This window comes from Podarcis tiliguerta (assembly GCF_965153285.1).
Source record: "Podarcis tiliguerta genome assembly, chromosome: 8".
Classification (NCBI taxonomy): Eukaryota; Metazoa; Chordata; class Lepidosauria; order Squamata; family Lacertidae; genus Podarcis; species Podarcis tiliguerta.
This window is the reverse complement of record NC_139541.1, coordinates 70,338,045-70,355,728: the sequence shown is the minus strand read 5'-3', so window position 1 is coordinate 70,355,728 and position 17,684 is coordinate 70,338,045. Positions and strand designations below refer to the sequence as shown.

General features: G+C 48.6%; 1 protein-coding gene across 4 annotated transcripts in view; it reads right to left on the bottom strand.

Annotated features, from left to right (window-relative positions):
• Positions 1–5,317: 5,317 nt before the first annotated feature.
• LSR (lipolysis stimulated lipoprotein receptor) overlaps positions 5,318–17,684 on the bottom strand; it is a 30,140-nt gene continuing 17,773 nt past the window's right edge. The window contains exons 4-10 of one of the 4 annotated variants that reach the window (XM_083455305.1): positions 13,747–13,803; positions 11,509–11,655; positions 10,932–11,102; positions 9,722–9,781; positions 8,165–8,296; positions 7,384–8,006; positions 5,318–6,261 (exon numbers count right to left, since the gene is read on the bottom strand). In XM_083455305.1, coding sequence (XP_083311431.1) covers positions 6,226–6,261; positions 7,384–8,006; positions 8,165–8,296; positions 9,722–9,781; positions 10,932–11,102; positions 11,509–11,655; positions 13,747–13,803 — 1,226 coding nt within the window. In that variant the 3' untranslated portion in view covers positions 5,318–6,225. The remainder of the gene's footprint in view (positions 6,262–7,383; positions 8,007–8,164; positions 8,297–9,721; positions 9,782–10,931; positions 11,103–11,508; positions 11,656–13,746; positions 13,804–17,684) is intronic. The other 3 variants (XM_083455306.1, XM_083455307.1, XM_083455308.1) reach the window with 3 other exon arrangements.

Below are 17,684 nucleotides of genomic sequence, written 5' to 3'. Positions count from 1 at the left end.
TATTATGATCTAAAGTGGAAATTGTTGACTTGGTTGTATACTTTCTAATGTGTTTTTTTGTTTATTACTAATTTTGTTATGTTTGTATTTAATTGAGCATGGTTTTAACTATGGAAGGGTGGCATACAAATAAAATGAATGTATGTATGTATGTATGTATGTATGCATGCTTTGTGGCTGAACAGGGTTTTGTTTTTTTTAAAACCAGAACCTCCAGCAGGTGTCAAGTATCTACCTCCTCCTTGAATTGAAAGTACCATTCCTTCCCTCCCCCAGTGAATGGGGTGCAAAAGGAAGAAGAAAGGTTATGGTGTCAGAATCAATGACAGCGCTTGCAAGAACTCCTCTGCCAAGGCCACCACCATCCCTTGAGGTGTTGCACAATGCCCCATCCCACCCTGCCTTAACCACTTTGCTTCAAAACTGCCAACTTTGGGAAATGCCATGCAATGCCCTTTTGCCCACCCTAGTCCTCTTCAAAGACACCCCGGTGCCGCCGAGGAAGGGGTGGATGGAGCTGGAGTCTCTCGATGCATTTCAACTCTGCAGCTTCTTTGCTGCAGATTGGTCAGGAGGCCCGGGGCAGTAGTAGAGCAGCACTAAAAATAACTCATCAGGAGCTCCAGTGGAGCGTGCGAGAGAGAGAAAAGGCAATGGAGAAAGAAGGAATCACATGAGAGAGAAAGAGGTGAAGGCAGAAAGCAGTCTGATGGTGGAGGGTACACATGCAATATTCTGGGTTAACTGGGGCATTAGCATAAAATGAATGCAAATATATAGATTGGGGGGAAAGTTACCATCTAAATTTATAACTTGTGCTAGGCATTCAACATCAAAAGCATCCAAAGAAAACCACATTTTACAATCAAATAAGTTTGATGCCCAAAACCAAAGTCAAAATAATTACACCAGTTTGCTTTTTTGCTCAGTGTGCTTCATAGCAATAATAATAATAATAATAATTTTATTATTTGTATCCCACCCATCTGGCTGAGTTTCCCCAGACACTCTGGGCAGCTTCCAACAAAAATTAAAAACACATTAAAATGTCACACATTAAAAACTTCCCTGAACAGGGCTGCCTTCAGATATCTTCTAAATGTCAGGTAGTTGTTTATTTCTTTGACATCTGATGGGAGGGTGTTCCACAGGATGGGAGCCACTACCGAGAAGCCCCTTTGCCTGGTTCCCTGTAGCTTTGCTTCTCGCAATGAGGGAACCACCAGAAGGCCCTTGACGCTGGACCTCAGCGTCCGGGCAGAACGATGGGGGCAGAGACGCTCCTTCAAGTATACTGGGCCGAGGCCGTTTTAGGCTGGGCCGAGCTACTTTAGGCTTCAGTATATTTTTTTCAGAAAAGGTAACACAAACCATTCTGCAAACTTGATTTAATTCTCACTCTATGACTACTGCCATTTTTTTGTGGGGAAGTGATGATGAAGCCATTGGCAACCTATGAGCTGAGCTTCTCAGATGTCACAAAAGGACAGGACAAGTTAAGGTTTGACATTTTATTGTGTTTTTATATTTTGCTGGAAGTCACCCAGAGTGGCTGGGTAAACCCAGCCAGATGGGCAGGGTATAAATAGTAAAATTATTATTATTAAAAGTATTAAACAGATAGTGCTCTAGCTTGAGCTGCCAATAGCCTACAACAGGGGCAAGGGACCTGCCAATCTTCCCTCACTATCGGCAAAGCTGGGTGGGGGCATTATGGGAGTTGAAGTCCCACAACATCTGGAAAGCCATATGTTCCCTCATTCATGGAGCATTAGAAGACAATGGAAGCCTAGGGCAAAAGTAGGCTAGGACCGAAGACTACAGCAGGATGTTTCAAACTTGAAGGTTGAGATTTTTTTTCTTTGAAATATAAAGCGTTATAGAAATGAAACTAATAACAAAAAACCTGAAAATGACCAAGGCAAAAGCAGCAAGATCTTTCATGCCATGCATGGCTTTCACCCTTCACAATCGAAACCTGGGCACATCTATGCACATTGCATAGTTCTACTGCAATCTTTAAAACGGTGGAAATGTCTTTGTTATGGCTAGGCCTTTTCCCAGCAGCAACTCAGTAAGACTCTGTTTCTGTATGTCTGCTAATGGGTGATATGTGGTAGAGGTCAACACACCCCTCTCTCTACTAATGGTTGTACCATTTTCATTATCCTTTCAGCATCAGGTACAACATTATTTTTCAAGTGGGATCAGAGCCTTTTCGGGGGGAGGGGGAGGTTGTGTTGGTTGCATTTGTAGAGTTTCCAAATTTCATCAACCATATTGACAGTCCACCTGAAAAGCAGCATATAAAAAGTTTAAAATGTGACCATCAGTAAATATACCTCCCAAGGCCTTTACTGTTTTTGGGTGAAGTAGTGAAAGCCTTTTTATGTTTGCCCTAGCGGTCCCTCTTGCAAAGTTTTAAAACAAAGACACACTGATATCTGCAAGCAGAGGACCTGACAGCGGCCCATCTCCTCCTTGACCTGGAGTTTAGTGACTCAGCATTTTAAATAATTCAGCTTGCCGGAGTGCACTTGGGGATTTAGGATAATTTGTTCTAGAAAAGCAAGACTAGGAATAGAAATACTCCACTGGGAATAGCTGTTGGCATTTCTGATTGTTTCATTTTTCAATCCAAACCCAAATGCCACAGCAGCTTCCACAAGTATACAACTACTGGTGCCTATGATCTGCATTGCAATGTTGGTTTGTGCAATATAAAGTGGAGAGTACAACACAGCCCTTTTCCACTATCTTGAGCATTGTGCGGCAGTGGAAGCCAGTAAGGGTTTAAGGGCTGTGGTCAGTAATCTTAGTATCCCCTCCCTTGCAAGAGTTGCTGCTGGTTTACTTTGAGCAGTCAAATTCCTGCACCATTTCAAAAATACACACAAAAGCATACAATCAAAAAACTATTTTTCCTCCATTAAAGTGCCCCAGTGTCAGAACAAGCTGCTTGTGTCAAGTTTCCTCATCTGTGCAATGAAGAAAGGTACAACGTGTATAGGATTGCGGTCGTAACTGTGCAATCCAAGCCCAAGATCTGCTGGGAAGAGCAAGCTTGGCACAAGCACATCTCAGGCTGCTCAAAGCTGGTCAAACTCTATTTTAAAGGCTTGTTTTCCCTGCGCTAGGCTCAGGCTGGCTTAACCAGCAGTAACCCCACTCCAGAACAAAGTTTGGAATAGGGGTAACTTGCACCACCTTAAGTGCTGCTGGCTTCCTATATTGTTAGGACTTGTAGCCACTGTATGACAGACACAAGCCAAAATAAAACCAAATAAGTAAATCCGAACCTTTCATCACATCCATATTTTGTGGCACGCTATCAATCAAATATTGCCAGCTATTAGGTTCCATGGCATGCAAAGCAATCGAAAACTGTCAGATATAATCCTGGCTGACGCACAATCAGATATATTGATATATTAAAGCACTACTGCATGCCAAATACTGGACACAGCTCTGCTTAAGAATACAAGGGTAAAGGCCCATCTAGTCCAGCATCCTGTTCTCACAATGGCCAGGTGCCTATGGGAAGCAGGCCCTGGGTGCAACAGCACTCTTCCCACCTGCGATTCCTAACAACTTGCATTTAGATGCTTACTGCCTCCCAACAGGACAGGTAAACATCACCCTAGCCTCCTTGATTTTTTCTAATCCTCTTTTAAAGACAGCCAAGTTGGTGACCATACCTCTTGTGGGAATGAATTCCATACTTTAACTATGCACCATATAAATCAGTAATTTTGTCTGTCCTGAATCTCCCAATATTCAGCTTCGTTAGTGGGCAGCCCCATGTTCTAGTATTATGCAAGGGAAAGTAAACTTCCCTCTACTCACGTTCTCCGCATCATGTATAATTTTATGTGCCTCTATCCTGCCACCTCTTAGTCTCTAAAAAAAGCAAGCTCCATACCACTCCACATAGGGGAGTCTCCCCATCACTACAACCTGTTTCTGAATCTTTTCCAACTCTCCAATATCCTTTTTGAGGGGAGACTTTGTTGCAAGGATAGCCCTGCTGCAACCAGCTGCTGCTTAGTCGCGTAAGGTTTTAGTCGTAAAGGTTTTATTATGAAGCAGGCGTTTGTGTGCAGAGACAGACCGAAATATCAGAAGGGCTGTGCACTTCTGTAGGCCAATACTGCTATCAATGCACATTCCAGTATTTAATACTCTTCATTCAAAAAAGGAACCCAACCAAAATCACGCATCCCTGGATTGAGAGGGCATCTGTGGCCTGTGGCCTCTGTTGTCTCTGGGAGTGGAGGCTTTGGGCTGCATGCATCTCTTTGCAGCGCTTGGTCACGCAGCACGACATGTGAATGTGCCAGCCCAAAAGTTGTCCCTCTCATGGCCAGCCTGGAAAACTGCACGCTTCAGCATTTCACGACGCCACCCCAGCAAGAACTCATTGCACAACCATCACTTCCAATATAGTAAGCCCAGTGGTTGCTGCTGTTGACTTGCCACCTGCTGGACAGTTTGAGAACATCAAAGCTCCTCCGCTTCTTTCCCCCACCGCTCTGCAACCATCACAAGGGATTCAAACTAGACATGGAAGATGGCGTTTTGTGTTTAAATGAAAAGCGCTTGCAAGAGGCTCCAGATATGAGTGGAAGGGAGAGGAAGAAAGGAAACTGAGCCTTTTCTGCTCTAGTCAAAGTATTTTCTCCAGGAGTGGAAAAGCAGCTGTGAGTTGTAGATTTTGAGTAGGAAAAATAAGCACAGGAGGAAGGCCTTAATAATAACCTCTCTCCTCCCCCTGCAAGCCTTTCCTCCTCTCAAGGCTTCTCCTACGGCAAATTTTTACAAGTTCCTAACATGGGTGTCCATTACAAACTTTACACCATCCTCAAACCGGCTTAAATGTCACTGCTACCACTGGCAGAGGATCTTCCATAGGAAGTTGGAAACATAGTTTGCAGCAAACAGTTGCCTTAGAACAACTTAATACTGTGGCCTCTAAAATGGAAAATGTCAGTGCAAAAGATATAATTCTCAGCGCTACAGGCATAGAACTCACCATTTTGTTGGGGGGAGGGGGAGAAATCTGTAGTATTCAACATTGCATGACCCTTTATTTATGCTGTTATGTTCAGCCTTTAATTAGTGGTGGCCTACTTGCACAAACATGAACATTTACGCAACTAACTTCAGAGCTGCCTTAACTCCCCTCTCTACATGTGTTTTTTTTAAAAAAGAAACCCACCTCAGAATAATAATTATTTTTTTAAAAAAAAATACACAAAAGCTAGTAAGAGGTATGTTTTTCACCCACCCTTTTCCAACATCACATCCTAGTCAAGAATTCAATCCTACTCGTTTTATTTTCATTTCTATAAAACAGCAATTTCAACAAAATTATAAGCTCTTTGCGCTCTAGAAACAAGGGTTGGGAGCCTGTAGTGATGCCGCTGTTGTTAAGACTCCTGTCAGCCCCAGCCAACGCAGCAAATGGTCGGGGGTGATGGAATTTGTAGTCCAGCAACATCTGGGAGGCCACAGGTTTCTCACGCCTGCCTTAGAATATTTACAGCACTGGCAGTCTATACTTTGTTTACAAAGGGGGGAAATCTTGCACGCACAAAATCACACAACTCATGTATAAACCACTTTCATAAACCGCTTTTGAGGTTGGTTTTTTTTTTCTTTTTACAATCAAGCGGTACATAAATTTTATGGAATAAAAAATAAAATGAAAAGAAAAAAATGTGTTTGAAGCACTTCAAAAACCTATGCGGAAAATGTAGTTCCAGTAGATTCTCTTTGGAATCGTCTTCAAAATTATTCAAAAAGGAAAAGGGAGAGGAAGATCTCCTTTTGGCAGAATAAGACCACTGGTTTCCGTTTCCAGCACAGTACTGTAGGATCGCGTTCAAGTGCCCTCCTGAACACTACGTAAAAAATAAAACTAGGCCTGAAATTTAAAAGGAGCACCCAAAAAGGAGCTTAAAAGTTCTCCTGCAGTGCAAACTCCTTGAGATTCTCAGCTGATATGCAATGAAGTTAAACCTAAGGCACCAAGAGGTCTGTTTCTCAAGTTTTGTCCAGTCAACCAGTCCCTGTTGTCAGCTGGGCATACACGAAAGCTCCACTTGCTCCACTTTATAGACTCCAGGTGAATAACGCTCATATCAACAAGCCAAGACACAGTTGCTGTAGCTGTCCAAGGCACAGGACTTCTCTCATCCACCCAAGGCAGAGGTATGGAAAGGGTTAAACCACCAAACTTTCCCTGCTGACAGCATGATTCTGTAGGGCAAAAAGAAAGTCAAGGTTCAGTAATACATTTTAAGATGTTTATATCTCACCAGATTTTTAGAACAACCCAAGGCTGTTAACACCACAAGATGTAACAAAAACACTACAAATAGAAGACACACATGCTTTTATTGACCAAGATCCAAACACGGGGCCCCTAAAACACCTTTGCACAGCTTCCTGAGCCTCAATAATAAAGACTGATACTGGTGGGTCTCCAATTCTACTATCTTGGAGCCACTAACCAGAAAGCTAGTTTTGGTCTTCCTTTAAGCAACATTCCCATAGCAGATCCTAAAAAGCCCTAGCTGCTGGATAAACTTCCCCTATAAAGCTGACTGGGACACAGGTGGCGCTGTGGGTTAAACCACAGAGCCTAGGACTTGCCGATCAAAAGGTCGGAGGTTCGAATCCCCGCGATGGGGTGAGCTCCCGTTGCTCGGTCCCTGCTCCTGCCAACCTAGCAGTTCGAAAACACGTCAAACTGCAAGTAGATAAATAGGTGCCGCTCCGGCGGGAAGGTAAACAGTGTTTCTGTGCGCTGCTCTGGTTTGCCAGAAGCGGCTTAGTCATGCTGGCCACATGACCCGGAAGCTGTACACCGGCTCCCTCGGCCAATAAAGCGAGATGAGCGCAGCAACCCCAGAGTCGGCCACGACTGGACCTAATGGTCAGGGGTCCCTTTACCTTTATAAAGCTGACTGAACCACTCCAATCACTTCAGTTACTCTTATCAGTACAACGCTGGGTCTTTGATTTGGGTCAGCCCCAAGAACACGGGTGGGGAGACTGTGGCCTCCCTAGACACTACTAGACTCCAATTCCCATCATCCCTGAAGACCGGCTATGCCGGCTGGTGTGGATGGAAACTGGGAGTCCCACAACACCTGAAAGTACCCACTCCTACCCTGGAACATCTCCTCTGTTGAACCAACAGCAGCTCAATCTCCTCAGGAGAAAGAAACAAATCGCCCTTGAGGGCCTCATTCCTCCACCTCGCTAGAAACGTAAAAGGATCCAGCAGTCAACTGAAGGCCATGTTTCATCTGAAACTCCAAGGCAATTCTATCATGCACCATGTTGGCAGGGTGCTCTCCCTACCCCCCTACTCACCCTCCGGAGCTTGCGGTCATTCTTGCCACGGGAAGAAACAGACTCTGTCTCTGTGTACGGAGGTGGTGGTGGCGGGAACCCATTGCTATCGTCATCTCCGTTTCTCCTGTTGCCGGGCCTCCCACTTGGTGTACTGGCATGATCCCGGTCCTCACGGCCGGCCGCCTTCTGCTTCCGCCGCAGCGCTTCCTGCAAGATCCGGTCATCGTAGTGCGATCGGTCCAGGTCCCTCAGGTCATCCCTGCTCCGGCTGCGCCGTCCACCGTAGCGGTCATAGTCGTCGCGGGAGTCCGGGGAATAGTCGCGGCGGTGCCACTCGTCATCATCAGAGCCATGTCGGCCACGGCTCCTGGGCCGTTCTGGGTAAGGGTCCCGGTCCAAATCATCCAGCGCGTCCACCGAGCGGGATCGGGGCCGCCGGCCATAGCCTCGCGACGGAGGGTCCTCGTAGTGGCCGCGCCGCAAGGGGGGTAGCAAGCGCCTGGTCTCGCTGCTCCGCATGCTCTCCTCTTCCACGTCGCTGATGGGGGACATGGCCTGGCCGCGCAGCCGCCCCAGCCCCTGCCGCAGTTCGTAGCGCCGATCGTCCTCATGCAGAGAGCTCAGTTCGCTCATCACGGAGGCTGGAAAGTAAGTGCAAGAGGGGGTTAAAAGCTTCTAGACTACAAATGAGTCATCAGCTAGTTATTATGCTCTCCTAAAAAACAGCTGTCCCTGAGGGCTGTTCTTGGGGAGCCCCGCGGTGTGCTTCCACACGTAAAGAAGGACCCAACCAAAGTACCTTTCTCAAGCCTCCCATTAGGCTGGCCCGGGCGGGTGGGGTCAAAGTTGGCCAGCTCCTTCTCCATATAGTAGAGCACCCGCATGGAGTCATCCTGCTGGTTGGCTTGGATACGGTAGCCGCTGCGCACAGCTGGGGAAGAGACATCAGGAGCAGGCTTTAGGACAGAGGCCCATTTCCCCATTTGCAGGGAGCCAAACGTCTTCCACGGGACAAAACGCAGCAAACAGGGCTACAACCGAGGGATTTGCCCACCACCAAGATCTTTAAATGCAGCTCTGAACTGGAAAGAGGCAACAGGTGTCCCTTCTCCTGCACCCTGCCTCTCCCAGTCTTTGGGTCTGCAGCTGCCCCCCAACCTGCCTGCACAGCCCACAGCAGATGAAGGGGCAGGGGGCAGGAAAGTGGGAGAATAAACGACAACCTCATTGCCTGCTTCAGCAGATTTAAAAATAAAGGAGGAACCTCCAGGATGCAACAGGCACTCTATGAACAAGGGCACATTTCTCTGCATGTTGGGAAAGGTCCTCCCAACACAGCCTGGAAAATTCTCTCCTCTGCTGGGCACGACGTTTCTCCCCAAGAGGCAGTCGTCGTCTCCATGAATCCCTTTCCAAGGCTTTCTAAGTGCAAATGGCAAGATAGCATTCATATATCTGTGCCACTATGACCCTAAACCATGTAGCAGAAAGTATTCAGCACAGCTATATGCTCGAACAGCTCGAACTAGGTTTGCTACAGAACTGAGTATCGGTACAAAGAGGGCAACAGCACCCTGCCTATGTTCTTTTGCCACCTCTGTTCCAAGCAGGAGTTTTTAAAATCTGTCCACTTTCTGCCAGTCTGTCCATTTTCTGGCTTGTTTTTGCTGCTGCTGCATTTTTAGCTTTCTTTTCGGGCCACATATTTGCATTCTGGGAGCTTGAAGATTCTATATAGGAACTTGCCCACCCAGTATGGTCAGCAATGGCCCACTGGGGGAATTGAACTCTTCCCAGTTAAGATACTTTGGCAGGGGGTGGGGTGCTATTCCTCCAAGAGGCACCATTGCTGGCCCTGCTCAGCATAGAAGAGGTAGCAAGGAGCTGCCCAGGATCTTGCAAGTGCCCTTCCTGGGCACTAAACAGGGCTATATCTCAGAAGCCTATGCGGTATCCTCTCATACTATCCTGGGAAGTGTGCATCTGGAAGGTGAGAAGGAAATCCTAAGCAAACTCGCTACATGAGCAATTTCCTGCTCTAGCTTTATTAATTAGCAAGCAATTCTGCTTCTGTGCAGCAGAGGGAAGCATTAGCCCTCAATATCTCTCTCTCCACACCCCATAAGCTTTCAACCTCAGTTGCTTGCAAATACAAACAGCTGGATCACACAAAAGCATAATTCCCCTAGTGAGCTCATAAGCAGCTCCCCCACAATGAAGCAGGTTAGTTCAGCCAAGGGTGAAGCACTTGCCCACCTAAAAGGTTGCCTGCTGTCACTACTTCATTTTTATATACCCCTCAATGAAGGTCCAAGCAGACAGTTCTGCTTCTATCCCGAATACACATGTTTCTTACCAGCATTTGCAATACTATCTGTATCCCTCAGGAGGGGCACCTGGGAGCTGTTCCCACCAACTGCAATGAAATAAAGAGACAGCAAGGATTGTCAAAGAACTTTGGTATTCAGCCATGAAAATGACTGCTCAAGCCTACACTCCTCAATCCTGCAAACTTGTACAAGCAATATCAGGTCATTCTTGCAGTTCTGGGGCTCACTGTTATACCCTGTAAACAAGACCCCTTTTACTTAGAGTTGCCTGTCAAGCACCTGATGCCAGGTGATTCGGCACTTTGAAGTCTCAAAAGCTGGGCCTTCAAAGCACTATGCACAGCCAATTCTGGAGGCTTCAGCTCTACTTCCCATTAGTCACTGGGTGGCAAAGGTGAAGCCTGCCTTCTTTTGCCAATGCACAATCATTAATTCATTCATAATTTTATTTGGATGCTGCCTTTCCATAGGTTCAAACAATGTGCAAGGCGGCTTATAAAAAAAATCAGATAATTACAAACATGGCAAAAGGAGGCATAAACAATAAATAAAACATAAAGAAGTACACTAATTGGACAATTTCCACATAAATCATAGTAAGTTCTAAAATAAAGATAGCAACAACGCCCCTCAATAAACCCTACTCAACTGACAATTCAGCAGTCTCAGCTTTTGTAGCTGGAGTCAGTCAGGGCCATGCCCTCCCAGGCCAGGAGGTGGGGTAAGGCCTGCAAGGCAGGTACGAGGACTCACAGCCCAGATGGTCTGGGGCCTCTCATTTTGTAGCTGGAGTAAATCACTTTAAGACCCCTGGTTGTGCACTGGCAGCCACTTCTCTACTTGCCTGACCCCTGACATCACACATCAGGTGTGGGGAGGTGGGCGTTGTCTGGGGAAAACAGCCTCAAAGGCCACATCTGACCCGCAAGCCAGAGGATCCTCACTACCTGCTCTGCCTGAAGATTTCCAGCGAAGGAGAGCCCACCCACCCCCTCTAAATGATTGTTTCCAAAGCCGAATGTGCTTATCACTGTGTTAGGCAAGACAGCAGCTGCCCAAATAGTTACAAGAAGTGAGGAACCAGCTCTATCACCCAGCAGACCTGGGTTTAAGCCCAAATGAGAGCTCACAAGAGTCAGGCCCTTGGCTAGCACAAAGCCTTTTAGAACTGTCAATTCAGTCCAGCAGGGAACTAGCTCTGGGACAGCAAGGATTTGGCAAGGAGAAGCCACTTACCTGAACTGGCTCTGTCGTAATCCACTCCATAACCATTGTACATGGCAGGCATTGGACCCATGGGGATCACAGTGGCTGGGGGCCCCTGCTTCAGATGGTTACTGGATGCATAGAGGGTGGGTGCATAAACACTGGGGGCCCCTGAAGTTGCAGCTTTCCCTGCAAGGTAGACTGAAGACATGCTTGTGTTAGGGATTACAATATATTAATGCTGGAAAAGAGGAATTCTAAGCCAAATGTTCAGGGCATTCCTCCAGCAACATTCGGGGGAATCACAAATTCAGGGTCAGCGATAACATCTGCCCTGCTCCGCTTTTCATTAGTGCAAATGTAGGCTTCCATATTGCCCATGTTTCCCTTGCAGAAATATGCTGATATAATGAAGCATTAGGTAGCTTGGGGAAAGTTAGGGACTGCTCAGACACAGAGCCAAGGGTGTTTTACTAATAGGCCTGTGGGCAGTCACACAAAGATGGGAGAACTTGTCCTAGGGTCAGGCAGAAGGTTCATTGCAGACCTGAGAACAGAAGCTGCTCTGCCTGCTCTCGGTTCAGGGGAAGAGAAGAAGACGACTTACGTGCTTCAGGGCAGCAGCACTTCTCAGAGCAGCAGGGGCATCGGACGTAGCAGCAGCAGGTGTGAGGGCAGCACTGACACCAGCAGATCCCAAAGAGCATTAAGACCAGAAAGAACCCTAGCACCACCAGGACGACGAAGAGCCAGTCTGGGAAGAAAGGGGGGTGGGGAGGGAAAAGTCCTTTTGAGACAGAGCCTATGAATCAAGTTCCATCTAGAGAGAAGGGCAAGGCCATCTTGGCAGCTTCTACAAGGAGCCAACAAGCTTCCATTAAGGAAGAGAATGCCAGTTGTGATGCCAGGCACTCCTTGCCCTAATATACAGCTCTCACAGTCTGACAGCCTTAGCAAACTGACAATTCCAGCCCCCTCCTCACACCAGCTCCTGCATCGCCCAGGCCCGGAAGTCCCTCCCTCTCAGACCCTAACTGATCCTGTTGAATGCTGAGTGCATGCAACAGATCCTCTTGAATCCTGGATCCCAAGGGGCTGCTAAAAATCTAGCCATTCATTCTACATCTATCCCATTCATTGCGCCGTTCTGTCTCCTACAGGATCAGGATCAGGCCCTCAGCCCCCTCTTGATATTCCTAAGCAAAAGAACTGCTGCACCAAGATTGCTTTGCAGAGGCAAAATCCCTCCCATGTGTCAGTAATGTGCAAGTCCAGTGTCAATGCTGAACCTACACCTAACAAGTCGCCCAGGGAAGCAAAAGCCTTCAGTGTGCCACATTTTTTGCTCCTCTCGTTCCTTCTCTTTCTATTGGGTGCTTTATCCACTGCTTTTATACATGGTTCTTTAAACTCAAGGGCCCTACAGCTGCAAAATGAAGTATGATCCTAGACTGGCAGACCAATTTCCATATATTACCAACACAGGTTCTGGGATTAGCCCAACAGATGAAGACCGCAGAACTTGCAGTATGGAGCGTGTTCTCTTTCGAACTCATACACACCACAACTCAAAGATGGACAAGGCCTCATGGCACAGATCTCTCCACCTAGGTCTGTCAAATTCAGCAAGCTCTCGAGTGCTGGTGTCCATCATTCATGCTTTGAAGCCAGCCTCAGCAGTCCTCGTCATTTAAGGATAGTTTTCCAGGATGAGTTTGTTGTGTTCAGCTGGCTACAGAGCATGGTTTTAAGTATAGCTCTCACACCAACTTCTAATGGAGTGTTAGGGGGACTGCCTTTCTGCTTTGCAAGCAGTTGCATTCTGTGTAGGATACCAGTGTGGTTCACCCTTCCCTCTCACTAGCTGCTGGGGCTGAAAGGACTTGCATAGCAGCAGCCCCATAGCAAGTCCTGACAAACCAAAGCTGGGGACCCTTTGCTTATGTCCTCCAGCCAAAGAATATCAGAACAATGCACAACCCAGCCTTCACCAACCTGGCACCCTCCCAATGTTTTGCACTACAATTCCCAGCACCCCAGCCAGTATGGCCAGTGATCAGGGACAATGGGGAACTCCAATACACAGTTTATCGAGGGTGCTAGTGTTAAGACACAACAGCAACCCCTGTGCATACCATCATCATAACAATATCATGTGCAAATGAACACCAAGGTTTGCTATGAAGTTACAGTCGGCAGGCAGGCTGCAGCCAGTTCCAGCTTGCCCAAATGTGTTTTCTGCACAATCCAGATGCTGGTAACTTTAATAAATAATAATAATAATAATAATAATAATAATAATACATTATACTCCACCCATCTGGCTGGGTTTCCCCAGCCACTCTGGGCGGTTCCCAACAAAAGATTAAAAATACATTAAAACATCAGTCATTAATAACTTCTCTAAATAGGGCTGCCTTCAGATGTCTTCACACTTGACCTTTTTTTTTTTTTTTAGGTGAACACCCCCCAATGTATGTGTGAACCACTCCCAATTCAGTTATAGGCTCAAGGGACCCTGAATCGCACACTGCACTTAAGCCTGCATCTCTACAGCAGGGACATGAAAAGACAAGTTCTCTTATACATCACAGTTAGAGGTAGGTGGTGGGTGGGGAGGTTGGAAGAAACGTAAAAGAAGCCTACAGAGTTTTGCAGTGTTAGCAAGTTAACAAAAGAAGTACCCTAAGAGACAGACATTTTGGACTCCTTTCCAAACCCAGGCACACCTACTGCTACCCCGACAGATTCAAGGATAGGGCATATTAAAGAACAAAGGAGTATTATCCACCCACCCCTCACCACCCCAGGAAAGACAGCATGGAAAAAGAAGCAAAGCCAGTACCTTCCATATGCCCTATCTGAAAGCCTGGCAAAAGCTCTGAGACACCGGAGGATTTGCCTACAGAACAAACAAAAACACAGGGAAAAGAAAGTTACTAAATACAGCTGGCTGCTCCTGGAGGCAGGCACTTTTGGGCCAGCTAAACCAGTGGTTTGGAACCTAGGGCCAAATGCAGCCCCCTCCAGGCCTCTGTCCTTGGGACTCACCCCAGACCCATGCCGTCCCTGCTCTGAGCTTTCCTCAACAGCTTTGGTTGGCTAGAATGTCTCCTCCGACTATCATAATGCCCTGAGCTTGCACGAATGATGGGAGAGGTGTGTGTGTGGAAAACAAGAGACTTCTGCACAACTGGAACGAAGCCCACTGTACAAAGGCTAACCCATCCGGCATGCCGTGCTGGCATGTGGCCCCTGGAAGGCTGTTTATGAGGAAATGCGGCCCTCAGACTGAAAAGGAACCCTAGAGGGCAAACGGTAATATTAGAAATTCCATCTGCAGTGATTTATCTGTGATGCACAGAAGTCCTTATTTAAATGCTGCAGCCAAGAAGTGATGAGCCTGCAATTGTTACCTTGTCCTAAGATAAGCCCATTGCTTTTGTCTTAAGGAAATGGAGAAGGCAGAGAGGTAAGGACTCACATTCCTGGGTGTGTTTGTCTGTGTGTGTCCCCATCAGTCCCCCTGATGGAGCAACTGCAAGCCAGGCACGCACTCTCACCTACAGAGTGGAATGTTTGGGAAAATATTTCCTTTCCCAGGCCCTGCTGTAAGCAACCGGCATTTTTTCAGAACATGCAACCCTGGCACAGCCAGGCACATCACCCTGCTGCAGTTCCTGAGCATGGGGGCGGAATATGGTTTCTGACATAAAAAAAAGAGAGGAAAGAGAAGAGTACAAGAAGTGACAGGAAGCAGACATGCTCCACAGAGAGGGTACTAGCTGGAAGAAAGCAGGTCTCCCAGTTTTAGCCAACTTGGGAGTAGAAAACCTCAAGACAATAACACACACAGTATGAAATAGCTGCCTGCACAGAGGCGTCCCAATATATTCCCTACCTGCTCTGCTCCCTCTGGGGGGAGAACTCCTAGAGCCCCCCAGAGGAATGGATTGATGTAAACAACATAATTGCATGGGACGAGAACCAGGTCACAGGCTGCTGCTGCTGCACTGTGAGTTGGGAAGGCCGCTCCCCCCTCAGGCTGATTCCATCTGGCCCAGGGGGCGGGGCCCAGACCGACTCACCATCGCCAGAGCTTAAGAGGCCTCAGGAGGCACAGGGACATTGCTGCTGCTGCTGCACTGTGAGTTGGGAAGGCCGCTCCCCCCTCAGGCTGATTCCACCTGGCCCAGGGGGTGGGGCCCAGACCGACTCACCATCGCCAGAGCCTAAGAGGCCTCAGGAGGCACAGGGACATTGCTGCTGCTGCTGCACTGTGAGTTGGGAAGGCCGCTCCCCCCTCAGGCTGATTCCACCTGGCCCAGGGGGTGGGGCCCAGACCGACTCACCATCGCCAGAGCCTAAGAGGCCTCAGGAGGCACAGGGACATTGCTGCTGCTGCTGCACTGTGAGTTGGGAAGGCCGCTCCCCCCTCAGGCTGATTCCATCTGGCCCAGGGGGCGGGGCCCAGACCGACTCACCATCGCCAGAGCTTAAGAGGCCTCAGGAGGCACAGGGACATTGCTGCTGCTGCTGCACTGTGAGTTGGGAAGGCCGCTCCCCCCTCAGGCTGATTCCACCTGGTCCAGGGGGCGGGGCCCAGACCGACTCACCATTGCCAGAGCTTAAGAGGCCTCAGGAGGCACAGGGACATTGCTGCTGCTGCTGCACTGTGAGTTGGGAAGGCCGCTCCCCCCTCAGGCTGATTCCATCTGGCCCAGGGGGCGGGGCCCAGACCGACTCACCATCGCCAGAGCTTAAGAGGCCTCAGGAGGCACAGGGACATTGCTGCTGCTGCTGCACTGTGAGTTGGGAAGGCCGCTCCCCCCTCAGGCTGATTCCACCTGGCCCAGGGGGCGGGGCCCAGACTCCCCTCTGCTATAGTTCTAAAGACACTGGTGCTGCTGCAGCAAATGTTAAAAATGTTTTTATCTATTTTAAAGTATTTTAAAGGGGTTTTTACTTTTTACTTTGTTGTACCACCATGTACGGTGGTTTTTATTGATGTATGTTTATTTTGTTCCGTTTTATTTTGGTTTGGGGTTGGTTATTGAGTGGGGTGGGGACTGGTGTTGCTTGGCACAATTGTTTTGTTGTTTTGTTGTTTTTTGTTTTGTTTTGTTTTTTGTTTTTTGTTTTTGTTTTTTGCTTGCTTTCTACTTGTAAATGGAGGTTGGTATGAGGCTTGGGATTGCTACCGTGGTGGGGCGAGGGAGGTATGGCGGTGGGGGCAGATGTTATAGGCGAAGGGGATCGAGATATGGATATGCTCGTACCCCTTCCAATCTGCGCCCCATCCCGAGGAACGAGGGTAGGGTGAGCAAGGATAACTCACCTCCGTCACTGGTGTTGTGCAATGCCAGGTCTATAGGCAACAAAACCGCCACCCTGCGAGATTTCTTTATCTCGCAGGGGGTCGACCTGGCTTGTGTGACGGAGACCTGGGTGCGCGAAGGGGATACTGTTACCCTACGAGAGATGGCGCCCCCAGGTTTCTCCGTCCTCCACCAGTCGCGGACTGTGGGCCGGGGGGGAGGGGTGGCACTATTAATCCGGGAAGATTGTTCTTTCAGGGCTCTACCATCGCCATCGATCCCCGGCATTGAATGTGTTGGCCTAGTGTGGGGCTCCGAGGTGAGCTTGGCTGTCTGGCTGGTGTACCGGCCACCTAGCGCACCAGCAGCCACCCTGTCAGGCCTGCTGGAGGCTGTGGCCGGCTGGGCCTTGGAGTTTCCTAACCTATTGGTATTGGGGGACTTCAACATCCATGCTGATGCCGCTCCCTCCTCACAGGCTCTGGACCTGGTGTCTTCCATGGCGACACTAGGGCTCTCCCAGTTTGTTTCGGTCCCCACACATCAAGCAGGCCACACGCTGGATTTGATCTTTGGTGTTGGTATAGATGTGATCATGTTTCCCTCAATGAAGGTGCCATGGTCTGATCACTGCGCTCTGAAAGCCAGGATTGACGTTCCACCCCCACCCTGCTTAGGTGGCGAGCCGATTTGGGCTCGCCCGCAGAGGCTGATGGACCCTGATAGATTCCGTCAGGCCTTGCGGGACCTTGCTCCCCCTGGCGACTCATTGACTGAGCTTGTTGAGGGCTGGAATACCCAGCTCCTAGCAGCCATCGATGAGATCGCACCTAAGCGCCCTCTGCGACCCCGCAGAAACCGGGCTCCCTGGTTTACCGAGGAGCTTCGGAAAATGAAGCGGGACCTCAGACGGCTAGAGCGAGTATGGCGGGGTGCCCGTGACGGAGCCTCAAGAACATCTTATAGGGTTTTTATGAAAACCTATGAGATGGCAGTGAAGGCCGCTAAGAAGTCCTACTTCTCGGCCTCCATTGCATCCGCTAGCTCTCGCCCGGCGCAATTATTTAGGGTAATTAGGTCCTTAACGTCCCTTGAAGGACAGCCAAATTTAAATAACAATTCGACACACAGCTGTGAGGCATTTGCGAGCTTTTTTGCGGAGAAGGTCCTGTTGCTCCGCCATGACCTCCCTGCCAATTTGGACACAATAAGGGAACTGGAGGCCCCTCGACTGTCCTCGGGTCCAGTATTGGACCACTTTGACCAGATATCCCCAGCCGATGTGGACAGACTCCTCCGAGCTGGAAAGCCCACCACCTGTCCTCTTGACCCGTGCCCGTCTTGGCTGATTAGAGCGTGTCCAGACGAGGTGCGGGCCCCCCTGGGTGATATCATCAATTTGTCCCTTGGCACTGGGATATTCCCAGGGGAACTGAAGGAGGCAGTGGTGCGTCCGCTCTTAAAG